Below are 15,524 nucleotides of genomic sequence, written 5' to 3'. Positions count from 1 at the left end.
GTACACCAGACACCTGTCTAGACAGCTGCCCCTGTACACCAGACACCTGTCTAGACAGATGCCCCTGTACACCAGACACCTGTCTAGACAGCTGCCCCTGTACAGCAGATTGGAGCTGTTCTAACATGTCTTCCTGAGTCAAGCAGACCGATATTCGATGGCCATTAAGTTAATGGTTTCCTCCACAGGTTAAATGTTCATCCTGTCTCTTTCCGTTATCAGGAAGTGTGTCTCTGGCCGTCGGACAGCGTCTCTCGACAAGGTGCCGCCGAGGTAATAACCCAGGGTGTGTGTGTGTGTGTGTGTGTGTGTGTGTGTGTGTGTGTGTGTGTGTGTGTGTGTGTGTGTGTGTGTGTGTGTGTGTGTCTAGGTGGTGTATCTATCTGTCTGTCTCTCTCTGTGTCTAGGTGGTGTATCTATCTGTCTGTCTCTCTCTGTGTCTAGGTGGTGTACCTATCTAATCCTCTGTCTGTCTGTCTGTCTGTCTATCTGTCTGTCTGTGTGTCTAGGTGCTGTATCTGTCTAATCCTCTATCTGTCTCTGTGTCTAGGTGCTGTATCTATCTAATCCTCTATCTGTCTGTCTCTGTGTCTAGGTGGTGTATCTATCTATCTGTCTGTGTGTCTAGGTGGTATATCTATCTATCTGTCTCTGTGTCTAGGTGCTGTATCTATCTATCTGTCTCTGTGTCTAGGTGCTGTATCTGTCTAATCCTCTATCTGTCTCTGTGTCTAGGTGCTCTATCTATCTAATCCTCTATCTGTCTGTCTCTCTCTGTGTCTAGGTGCTGTATCTATCTATCTGTCTCTGTGTCTAGGTGCTGTATCTATCTATCTGTCTCTGTGTCTAGGTGCTGTATCTATCTAATCCTCTATCTGTCTGTCTGTGTGTCTAGGTGCTCTGTCTGTCTCTGTGTCTAGGTGCTGTATCTATCTAATCCTCTATCTGTCTGTCTGTGTGTCTAGGTGCTCTGTCTGTCTCTGTGTCTAGGTGCTGTATCTATCTAACCCTCTATCTGTCTGTCTCTGTGTGTCTAGGTGCTGTATCTGTCTAATCCTCTATCTGTCTGTCTGTGTGTCTAGGTGGTGTATCTATCTAATCCTCTGTCTCTGTGTCTAGGTGCTGTATGTGCCCCAGGCCAGAGAGAGGTTCACAGCCCCCTCCTTTATGTACCGGGAGCGTTTCAGTCGCTTCCAGCCCACCTACCCCTACCTGACCCACGACATCCACCTTCCCCCCAGCATCTCCCTGTCTGACGGAGAGGAGCCCCCGCCCTACCAGGGCCCCTGTACCTTACAGCTGAGGGACCCAGAGCAACAGCTGGAGTTGAACAGAGAGTCGGTCAGGGCCCCCCCCAACAGAACCATCTTCCACAGTGATGTGATGCACAGTGGAGGGGGGGGAGGAGGGCCAAGACCACCCAGCAGCAACTCTGGTATCAGCGTAGCCAATAGCAGCAGCCACGGACGCATGGAACGCCCGCCTCCGGCATATTGCGAGGTGATTGGTCAGCACTACCCTGGCTTTTTTCACCACCCGCACAGCAATAACCCACTCGGGACCTGGACCGGGGGCGTGACCAGCCAGCAGGGCCAATCAGAAAGCACAATACCTGCCAAGGCCAGGAAAGGGGAGGAGCTGAGGTGAGATGGAGGAGGGACTACGCTGTCTGAGACTCCTCCCCCCTGTAAAGAGGTGTGGCCAATCTCTCTATGGACCGACACTCCCAGGATGGACAACTAAACACAACATTATCCACCTGCTACAACTAAACACAACATTACCAACCTGCTACAACTAAACACAACATTACCAACCTGTTACAACACAACATTATCAACCTGCTACAACTAAACACAACATTACCAACCTGCTACAACTAAACACAACATTATCAACCTGTTACAACTATACACAACATTATCAACCTGCTACAACTAAACACACCATTACCAACCTGCTACAACTAAACACAACATTACCAACCTGCTACAACTAAACACAACATTACCAACCTGTTACAACTAAACACAACATTATCAACCTGCTACAACTAAACACAACATTATCAACCTGTTACAACTAAACACAACATTATCCACCTGCTACAACTAAACACAACATTACCCACCTGCTACAACACAACATTATCAACCTGTTACAACTAAACACAACATTATCAACCTGTTACAATTAAACACAACATTATCCACCTGCTACAACTAAACACAACATTATCCACCTGCTACAACTAAACACAACATTATCAACCTGCTACAACTAAACACAACATTACCAACCTGTTACAACACAACATTACCAACCTGTTACAACTAAACACAACATTATCAACCTGTTACAACTAAACACAACATTATCCACCTGCTACAACTAAACACAACATTATCCACCTGCTACAACTAAACACAACATTATCAACCTGCTACAACTAAACACAACATTACCAACCTGCTACAACACAACATTATCAACCTGTTACAACTAAACACAACATTACCAACCTGCTACAACTAAACACAACATTATCAACCTGTTACAACTAAACACAACATTACCAACCTGTTACAACTAAACACAACATTATCAACCTGCTACAACTAAACACAACATTACCAACCTGCTACAACTAAACACAACATTATCAACCTGTTACAACTGAACACAACATTACCAACCTGCTACAACACAACATTATCCACCTGCTACAACTAAACACAACATTATCCACCTGCTACAACTAAACACAACATTATCAACCTGTTACAAATGAACACAACATTACCAACCTGTTACAACACAACATTATCCACCTGCTACAACTAAACACAACATTACCAACCTGCTACAACTAAACACAACATTATCAACCTGCTACAACTAAACACAACATTACCAACCTGCTACAACTAAACACAACATTATCCACCTGCTACAACTAAACACAACATTATCAACCTGCTACAACACAACATTACCAACCTGCTACAACTAAACACAACATTATCAACCTGCTACAACTAAACACAACATTATCCACCTGTTACAACTAAACACAACATTATCCACCTGCTACAACTAAACACAACATTACCAACCTGTTACAACTAAACACAACATTATCAACCTGCTACAACACAACATTATCAACCAGCTACAACTAAACACAACATTACCAACCTGCTACAACTAAACACAACATTATCAACCTGTTACAACTAAACACAACATTATCAACCTGCTACAACACAACATTATCAACCTGTTACAACTAAACACAACAGTATCAACCTGCTACAACTACACACAACATTATCAACCTGCTACAACTAAACACAACATTACCAACCTGTTACAACACAACATTATCCACCTGCTACAACTAAACACAACATTACCAACCTGCTACAACACAACATTATCAACCTGCTACAACACAACATTATCAACCTGCTACAACTAAACACAACATTATCAACCTGCTACAACTAAACACAACATTACCAACCTGCTACAACTAAACACAACATTATCAACCTGCTACAACTAAACACAACATTATCAACCTGCTACAACTAAACACAACATTACCAACCTGCTACAACTAAACACAACATTATCAACCTGCTACAACTAAACACAACATTACCAACCTGCTACAACTAAACACAACATTATCAACCTGCTACAACTAAACACAACATTATCAACCTGCTACAACTAAACACAACATTATCAACCTGCTACAACTAAACACAACATTACCAACCTGTTACAACTAAACACAACATTATCAACCTGTTACAACACAACATTATCAACCTGCTACAACTAAACACAACATTACCAACCTGCTACAACACAACATTATCAACCTGCTACAACTAAACACAACATTATCAACCTGCTACAACACAACATTATCAACCTGCTACAACTAAACACAACATTATCAACCTGCTACAACACAACATTATCAACCTGCTACAACTAAACACAACATTATCAACCTGCTACAACACAACATTATCAACCTGCTACAACTAAACACAACATTATCAACCTGCTATAACTAAACACAACATTATCAACCTGTTACAACACAACATTACCAACCTGCTACAACTAAACACAACATTACCAACCTGCTACAACTAAACACAACATTATCAACCTGTTACAACACAACATTATCAACCTGCTACAACTAAACACAACATTACCAACCTGCTACAACTAAACACAACATTATCAACCTGCTACAACACAACATTACCAACCTGCTACAACACAACATTATCAACCTGCTACAACTAAATACAACATTACCAACCTGCTACAACTAAACACAACATTACCAACCTGCTACAACTAAACACAACATTATCAACCTGCTACAACTAAACACAACATTATCAACCTGTTACAACTAAACACAACATTATCAACCTGCTACAACTAAACACAACATTACCAACCTGCTACAACTAAACACAACATTATCAACCTGTTACAACACAACACAACATTACCAACCTGTAACAACACAACATTATCAACCTGCTACAACTAAACACAACATTACCAACCTGCTACAACTAAACACAACATTATCAACCTGTTACAACTAAACACAACATTACCCACCTGTTACAACTAAACACAACATTATCCACCTGCTACAACTAAACACAACATTATCCACCTGCTACAACTAAACACAACATTATCAACCTGCTACAACTAAACACAACATTACCAACCTGCTACAACTAAACACAACATTATCAACCTGCTACAACTAAACACAACATTATCTACCAGCTACAACTAAACACAACATTATCAACCTGTTACAACTAAACACAACATTATCAACCTGTTACAACTAAACACAACATTATCCACCTGCTACAACACAACATTATCTACCTGCCACAACTAAACACAACATTATCAACCTGCTACAACTAAACACAACATTACCAACCTGCTACAACTAAACACAACATTATCAACCTGCTACAACTAAACACAACATTACCAACCTGCTACAACACAACATTATCAACCTGCTACAACTAAACACAACATTACCAACCTGCTACAACTAAACACAACATTATCCACCTGCTACAACTAAACACAACATTACCAACCTGTTACAACTAAACACAACATTATCCACCTGCTACAACACAACATTATCCACCTGCTACAACTAAACACAACATTACCAACCTGCTACAACTAAACACAACATTATCAACCTGTTACAACTAAACACAACATTATCCACCTGCTACAACACAGCATTATCAACCTGCTACAACTAAACACAACATTATCCACCTGCTACAACTAAACACAACATTATCAACCTGCTACAACTAAACACAACATTATCAACCTGCTACAACTAAACACAACATTATCCACCTGCTACAACTAAACACAACATTATCAACCTGCTACAACTAAACACAACATTATCCACCTGCTACAACTAAACACAACATTATCAACCTGCTACAACCAAACACAACATTACCAACCTGCTACAACTAAACACAACATTACCAACCTGTTACAACTAAACACAACATTATCCACCTGCTACAACTAAACACAACATTATCAACCTGCTACAACTAAACACAACATTATCAACCTGCTACAACTAAACACAACATTATCAACCTGCTACAACTAAACACAACATTACCAACCTGCTACAACTAAACACAACACTACCAACCTGCTACAACACAACATTATCAACCTGCTACAACACAACATTATCAACCTGTTACAACTAAACACAACATTACCAACCTGCTACAACTAAACACAACATTATCAACCTGTTACAACTAAACACAACATTACCAACCTGTTACAACTAAACACAAAATTATCAACCTGCTACAACTAAACACAACATTACCAACCTGTTACAACTAAACACAACATTATCAACCTGTTACAACTGAACACAACATTACCAACCTGCTACAACACAACATTATCCACCTGCTACAACTAAACACAACATTATCCACCTGCTACAACTAAACACAACATTATCAACCTGTTACAAATGAACACAACATTACCAACCTGTTACAACACAACATTATCCACCTGCTACAACTAAACACAACATTACCAACCTGCTACAACTAAACACAACATTATCAACCTGCTACAACTAAACACAACATTACCAACCTGCTACAACTAAACACAACATTATCCACCTGCTACAACTAAACACAACATTATCAACCTGCTACAACACAACATTACCAACCTGCTACAACTAAACACAACATTATCAACCTGCTACAACTAAACACAACATTATCCACCTGTTACAACTAAACACAACATTATCCACCTGCTACAACTAAACACAACATTACCAACCTGTTACAACTAAACACAACATTATCAACCTGCTACAACACAACATTATCAACCAGCTACAACTAAACACAACATTACCAACCTGCTACAACTAAACACAACATTATCAACCTGTTACAACTAAACACAACATTATCAACCTGCTACAACACAACATTATCAACCTGTTACAACTAAACACAACAGTATCAACCTGCTACAACTACACACAACATTATCAACCTGCTACAACTAAACACAACATTACCAACCTGTTACAACACAACATTATCCACCTGCTACAACTAAACACAACATTACCAACCTGCTACAACACAACATTATCAACCTGCTACAACACAACATTATCAACCTGCTACAACTAAACACAACATTATCAACCTGCTACAACTAAACACAACATTACCAACCTGCTACAACTAAACACAACATTATCAACCTGTTACAACTAAACACAACATTATCAACCTGCTACAACTAAACACAACATTACCAACCTGCTACAACTAAACACAACATTATCAACCTGCTACAACTAAACACAACATTATCAACCTGCTACAACTAAACACAACATTATCAACCTGCTACAACTAAACACAACATTACCAACCTGCTACAACTAAACACAACATTACCAACCTGTTACAACTAAACACAACATTATCAACCTGTTACAACACAACATTATCAACCTGCTACAACTAAACACAACATTACCAACCTGCTACAACACAACATTATCAACCTGCTACAACTAAACACAACATTATCAACCTGCTACAACACAACATTATCAACCTGCTACAACTAAACACAACATTATCAACCTGCTACAACACAACATTATCAACCTGCTACAACTAAACACAACATTATCAACCTGCTACAACTAAACACAACATTATCAACCTGCTATAACTAAACACAACATTATCAACCTGTTACAACACAACATTACCAACCTGCTACAACTAAACACAACATTACCAACCTGCTACAACTAAACACAACATTATCAACCTGTTACAACACAACATTATCAACCTGCTACAACTAAACACAACATTACCAACCTGCTACAACTAAACACAACATTATCAACCTGCTACAACTAAACACAACATTATCAACCTGCTACAACACAACATTACCAACCTGCTACAACACAACATTATCAACCTGCTACAACTAAACACAACATTACCAACCTGCTACAACTAAACACAACATTACCAACCTGCTACAACTAAACACAACATTACCAACCTGCTACAACTAAACACAACATTATCCACCTGCTACAACACAACATTATCCACCTGTTACAACTAAACACAACATTATCCACCTGTTACAACTAAACACAACATTATCAACATGTTACAACACAACATTATCAATCTGCTACAACTAAACACAACATTATCAACCTGTTACAACTAAACACAACATTATCAACCTGTTACAACACAACATTATCAACCTGCTACAACTAAACACAACATTACCAACCTGCTACAACTAAACACAACATTATCAACCTGCTACAACTAAACACAACATTATCAACCTGCTACAACACAACATTACCAACCTGCTACAACACAACATTATCAACCTGCTACAACTAAACACAACATTACCAACCTGCTACAACTAAACACAACATTACCAACCTGCTACAACTAAACACAACATTATCAACCTGCTACAACTAAACACAACATTATCAACCTGCTACAACTAAACACAACATTATCAACCTGTTACAACTAAACACAACATTATCAACCTGCTACAACTAAACACAACATTACCAACCTGCTACAACTAAACACAACATTATCAACCTGTTACAACACAACACAACATTACCAACCTGTAACAACACAACATTATCAACCTGCTACAACTAAACACAACATTACCAACCTGCTACAACTAAACACAACATTATCAACCTGTTACAACTAAACACAACATTACCCACCTGTTACAACTAAACACAACATTATCCACCTGCTACAACTAAACACAACATTATCCACCTGCTACAACTAAACACAACATTATCAACCTGCTACAACTAAACACAACATTACCAACCTGCTACAACTAAACACAACATTATCAACCTGCTACAACTAAACACAACATTATCTACCAGCTACAACTAAACACAACATTATCAACCTGTTACAACTAAACACAACATTATCAACCTGTTACAACTAAACACAACATTATCCACCTGCTACAACACAACATTATCTACCTGCTACAACTAAACACAACATTATCAACCTGCTACAACTAAACACAACATTACCAACCTGCTACAACTAAACACAACATTACCAACCTGCTACAACTAAACACAACATTATCAACCTGCTACAACTAAACACAACATTACCAACCTGCTACAACTAAACACAACATTACCAACCTGCTACAACTAAACACAACATTACCAACCTGCTACAACTAAACACAACATTATCCACCTGCTACAACTAAACACAACATTACCAACCTGTTACAACTAAACACAACATTATCCACCTGCTACAACACAACATTATCCACCTGCTACAACTAAACACAACATTACCAACCTGCTACAACTAAACACAACATTATCAACCTGTTACAACTAAACACAACATTATCCACCTGCTACAACACAGCATTATCAACCTGCTACAACTAAACACAACATTATCCACCTGCTACAACACAACATTATCAACCTGCTACAACTAAACACAACATTACCAACCTGTTACAACACAAGATTATCAACCAGCTACAACTAAACACAACATTATCAACCTGCTACAACACAACATTATCAACCAGCTACAACTAAACACAACATTACCAACCTGCTACAACTAAACACAACATTATCAACCTGTTACAACTAAACACAACATTATCAACCTGCTACAACTAAACACAACATTACCAACCTGTTACAACACAACATTACCAACCTGCTACAACTAAACACAACATTACTAACCTGTTACAACACAACATTATCAACCAGCTACAACTAAACACAACATTATCAACATGCTACAACTATACACAACATTATCAACCTGCTACAACTAAACACAACATTATCAACCTGCTACAACTAAACACAACATTACCAACCTGCTACAACTAAACACAACATTATCCACCTGCTACAACACAACATTATCCACCTGTTACAACTAAACACAACATTATCCACCTGTTACAACTAAACACAACATTATCAACATGTTACAACACAACATTATCAATCTGCTACAACTAAACACAACATTATCAACCTGTTACAACTAAACACAACATTACCAACCTGTTACAACACAACACAACATTACCAACCTGCTACAACTAAACACAACATTATCAACCTGTTACAACTAAACACAACATTATCCACCTGCTACAACTAAACACAACATTATCAACCTGTTACAACTAAACACAACATTATCAACCTGTTACAACTAAACACAACATTATCAACCTGTTACAACTAAACACAACATTATCAACCTGCTACAACTAAACACAACATTATCAACCTGTTACAACTAAACACAACATTATCACCCTGTTACAACTAAACACAACATTATCAACCTGTTACAACACAACATTATCAACCTGCTACAACTAAACACAACATTATCAACCTGCTACAACTAAACACAACATTATCAACCTGTTACAACACAACATTATCAACCTGTTACAACTAAACACAACATTATCAACCTGCTACAACTAAACACAACATTACCAACCTGTTACAACTAAACACAACATTAACCACCTGTTACAACACAACATTACCAACCTGTTACAACTAAACACAACATTATCAACCTGCTACAACTAAACACAACATTATCAACCTGCTACAACTAAACACAACATTACCAACCTGTTACAACACAACATTACCAACCTGCTACAACTAAACACAACATTATCAACCTGCTACAACTAAACACAGCATTATCCACCTGTTACAACACAACACAACATTACCAACCTGCTACAACTAAACACAACATTATCAACCTGCTACAACTAAACACAACATTATCAACCTGTTACAACTAAACACAACATTATCAACCTGCTACAACTAAACACAACATTATCAACCTGCTACAACTAAACACAACATTATCCACCTGCTACAACTAAACACAACATTATCCACCTGCTACAACACAACATTATCAACCTGCTACAACTAAACACAACATTATCAACCTGCTACAACTAAACACAACATTACCAACCTGCTACAACTAAACACAACATTACCCACCTGCTACAACACAACATTATCAACCTGTTACAACTAAACACAACATTATCAACCTGTTACAACTAAACACAACATTACCAACCTGTTACAACTAAACACAACATTATCAACCTGCTACAACTAAACACAACATTATCAACCTGCTACAACACAAAATTATCAACCTGCTACAACTAAACACAACATTACCAACCTGTTACAACTAAACACAACATTATCAACCTGCTACAACTAAACACAACATTATCAACCTGCTACAACTAAACACAACATTACCAACCTGCTACAACTAAACACAACATTATCAACCTGCTACAACTAAACACAACATTACCAACCTGCTACAACTAAACACAACATTATCAACCTGCTACAACACAACATTATCAACCTGTTACAACTAAACACAACATTATCAACCTGTTACAACTAAACACAACATTATCAACCTGCTACAACACAACATTATCAACCTGCTACAACTAAACACAACATTATCAACCTGTTACAACTAAACACATTATCAACCTGCTACAACTAAACACAACATTATCAACCTGCTACAACACAACATTATCAACCTGCTACAACTAAACACAACATTACCAACCTGTTACAACTAAACACAACATTACCAACCTGTTACAACTAAACACAACATTATCAACCTGCTACAACTAAACACAACATTATCAACCTGCTACAACTAAACACAACATTACCAACCTGTTACAACTAAACACAACATTATCAACCTGCTACAACACAACATTATCAACCTGCTACAACTAAACACAACATTACCAACCTGTTACAACTATACACAACATTATCAACCTGCTACAACTACACACAACATTATCAACCTGCTACAACTAAACACAACATTACCAACCTGCTACAACTATAAACAACATTATCAACCTGCTACAACTAAACACAACATTACCAACTTGTTACAACTAAACACAACATTATCAACCTGCTACAACTAAACACAACATTACCAACCTGCTACAGCACAACATTATCAACCTGTTACAACTAAACACAACATTATCAACCTGCTACAACTAAACACAACATTACCAACCTGCTACAACTAAACACAACATTACCAACCTGCTACAACTAAACACAACATTATCAACCTGCTACAACTAAACACAACATTACCAACCTGCTACAACACAACATTATCCACCTGCTACAACTAAACACAACATTACCAACCTGCTACAACTAAACACAACATTACCAACCTGTTACAACACAACATTATCAACCTGCTACAACTAAACACAACATTACCAACCTGCTACAACTAAACACAACATTACCAACCTGTTACAACTAAACACAACATTATCAACCTGCTACAACACAACATTACCAACCTGCTACAACTAAACACAACATTATCAACCTGCTACAACTAAACACAACATTACCAACCTGCTACAACTAAACACAACATTATCAACCTGTTACAACTAAACACAACATTATCCACCTGCTACAACACAACATTACCAACCTGCTACAACTAAACACAACATTATCAACCTGTTACAACACAACATTACCAACCTGCTACAACTAAACACAACATTATCAACCTGCTACAACTAAACACAACATTACCAACCTGCTACAACTAAACACAACATTATCAACCTGCTACAACTAAACACAACATTATCAACCTGCTACAACTAAACACAACATTATCAACCTGCTACAATTAAACACAACATTATCAACCTGCTACAACTAAACACAACATTACCAACCTGTTACAACTAAACACAACATTATCAACCTGCTACAACACAACATTATCAACCTGCTACAACACAACATTACCAACCTGTTACAACTAAACACAACATTACCAACCTGCTACAACTAAACACAACATTACCAACCTGCTACAACTAAACACAACATTATCAACCTGCTACAACACAACATTATCAACCTGCTACAACTATACACAACATTACCAACCTGCTACAACACAACATTATCCACCTGCTACATCTATACACAACATTACCAACCTGCTACAACTAAACACAACATTATCAACCTGCTACAACTAAACACAACATTATCAACCTGTTACAACTGAACACAACATTATCAACCTGTTACAACTAAACACAACATTATCCACCTGCTACAACACAACATTATCAACCTGCTACAACTAAACACAACATTATCAACCTGTTACAACTAAACACAACATTATCCACCTGCTACAACACAACATTATCAACCTGCTACAACTAAACACAACATTACCAACCTGCTACAACTAAACACAACATTATCCACCTGCTACAACTAAACACAACATTACCAACCTGTTACAACTAAACACAACATTATCAACCTGCTATAACTACACACAACATTATCAACCTGTTACAACTAAACACAACATTACCAACCTGTTACAACTAAACACAACATTATCAACCTGCTACAACTAAACACAACATTATCCACCTGCTACAACTACACACAACACAGAGAGGAACCAAGTATGAATACATTTATTTTTTCATTAATTAAAAGTCTGTACCGACCCCGAGCTGGACTGAGGGGTTTTATACAGACCAGGGTCAGTACCGACCCCGAGCTGGACTGAGGGGTTTTATACAGACCAGGGTCAGTACCGACCCCGAGCTGGACTGAGGGGTTTTATACAGACCAGGGTCAGTACCGACCCCGAGCTGGACTGAGGGGTTTTATACAGACCAGGGTCAGTACCGACCCCGAGCTGGACTGAGGGGTTTTATACAGACCAGGGTCAGTACCGACCCCGAGCTGGACTGAGGGGTTTTATACAGACCAGGGTCTGTACCGACCCCGAGCTGGACTGAGGGGTTTTATACAGACCAGGGTCTGTACCGACCCCGAGCTGGACTGAGGGGTTTTATACAGACCAGGGTCAGTACCGACCCCGAGCTGGACTGAGGGGTTTTATACAGACCAGGGTCTGTACCGACCCCGAGCTGGACTGAGGGGTTTTATACATACCAGGGTCTGTACCGACCCGCTGGACTGAGGGGTTTTATACAGACCAGGGTCTGTACCGACCCCGAGCTGGACTGAGGGGTTTTATACAGACCAGGGTCTGTACCGACCCCCTGGACTGAGGGATTTTATACAGACCAGGGTCTGTACCGACCCCGAGCTGGACTGAGGGGTTTTATACAGACCAGGGTCTGTACCGACCCCCTGGACTGAGGGATTTTATACAGACCAGGGTCTGTACCGACCCCGAGCTGGACTGAGGGGTTTTATACAGACCAGGGTCTGTACCGACCCCCTGGACTGAGGGGTTTTATACAAACCAGGGTCTGTACCGACCCCGAGCTGGACTGAGGGGTTTTATACAGACCAGGGTCTGTACCGACCCCGAGCTGGACTGAGGGGTTTTATACAGACCAGGGTCTGTACCGACCCCGAGCTGGACTGAGGGGTTTTATACAGACCAGGGTCTGTACCGACCCCGAGCTGGACTGAGGGGTTTTATACAGACCAGGGTCAGTACCGACCCCGAGCTGGACTGAGGGGTTTTATACAGACCAGGGTCTGTACCGACCCCGAGCTGGACTGAGGGGTTTTATACATACCAGGGTCTGTACCGACCCGCTGGACTGAGGGGTTTTATACAGACCAGGGTCTGTACCGACCCCGAGCTGGACTGAGGGGTTTTATACAGACCAGGGTCTGTACCGACCCCCTGGACTGAGGGATTTTATACAGACCAGGGTCTGTACCGACCCCGAGCTGGACTGAGGGGTTTTATACAGACCAGGGTCTGTACCGACCCCCTGGACTGAGGGATTTTATACAGACCAGGGTCTGTACCGACCCCGAGCTGGACTGAGGGGTTTTATACAGACCAGGGTCTGTACCGACCCCCTGGACTGAGGGGTTTTATACAAACCAGGGTCTGTACCGACCCCGAGCTGGACTGAGGGGTTTTATACAGACCAGGGTCAGTACCGACCCCGAGCTGGACTGAGGGGTTTTATACAGACCAGGGTCAGTACCGACCCCGAGCTGGACTGAGGGGTTTTATACAGACCAGGGTCTGTACCGACCCCGAGCTGGACTGAGGGGTCAGGATTCAATCAAGATGGAGGAGGAACGACTCAAACATCGAAATCTTAGTGCCACGGTTACCGTGGAAACAAAGGAGGGGAACTGACTTGTCTAAGTAACTGACATTAAAAAAAATAAGCGTTATATGAAGTTGTGTTGTCTACTTGTTGAAGCGTAAAGAGAGAAACACGAGATGTGATGATGTGTGTTGTTGTCCTGTCAGGAGTGGATTGATTGATTGGTTGATTGATTGATTGATTGGTTGAACTCTGGCTCCAAAGGTAAGGGAGGAGCAGAATGGTAGGGCCAGGCCTCTTTCTATTGGAGCACCAACAGCCTAGTATCTATTAGTCCCACTACCACACAGTAACCAGCTACCCTGTAGAACCCAGCCTAGTATCTATCAGTCCCACTACCACACGGTAACCAGCTACCCTGTAGAACCCAGCCTAGTATCTATCAGTCCCACTACCACACAGTAACCAGCTACCCTGTAGAACCCAGCCTAGTATCTATCAGTCCCACTACCACATAGTAACCAACTACCCTGTAGAACCCAGCCTAGTATCTATTAGTCCCACTGCAACACAGTAACCAG

The 15,524-nt window shown here is 40.0% G+C and overlaps 1 protein-coding gene across 1 annotated transcript in view; it reads left to right on the top strand.

Moving 5' to 3' along the window:
- The window catches only part of LOC129837355 (low-density lipoprotein receptor class A domain-containing protein 4-like), a 56,023-nt gene extending 40,953 nt beyond the window's left edge, over window positions 1-15,070 (top strand). Inside the window, exons 3-4 of the mRNA XM_055903454.1 lie at window positions 223-273; window positions 1,120-15,070. Of these exons, the coding sequence (XP_055759429.1) occupies window positions 223-273; window positions 1,120-1,647 (579 nt within the window). The 3' untranslated portion in view covers window positions 1,648-15,070. The remainder of the gene's footprint in view (window positions 1-222; window positions 274-1,119) is intronic.
- The last annotated feature ends 454 nt before the right edge of the window (window positions 15,071-15,524 follow it).

This window comes from Salvelinus fontinalis, chromosome 38, assembly GCF_029448725.1.
Source record: "Salvelinus fontinalis isolate EN_2023a chromosome 38, ASM2944872v1, whole genome shotgun sequence".
Taxonomy (NCBI): Eukaryota; Metazoa; Chordata; class Actinopteri; order Salmoniformes; family Salmonidae; genus Salvelinus; species Salvelinus fontinalis.
Note: the sequence above shows the minus strand (reverse complement) of the source record. Positions and strands in the feature narration are given on the sequence as shown.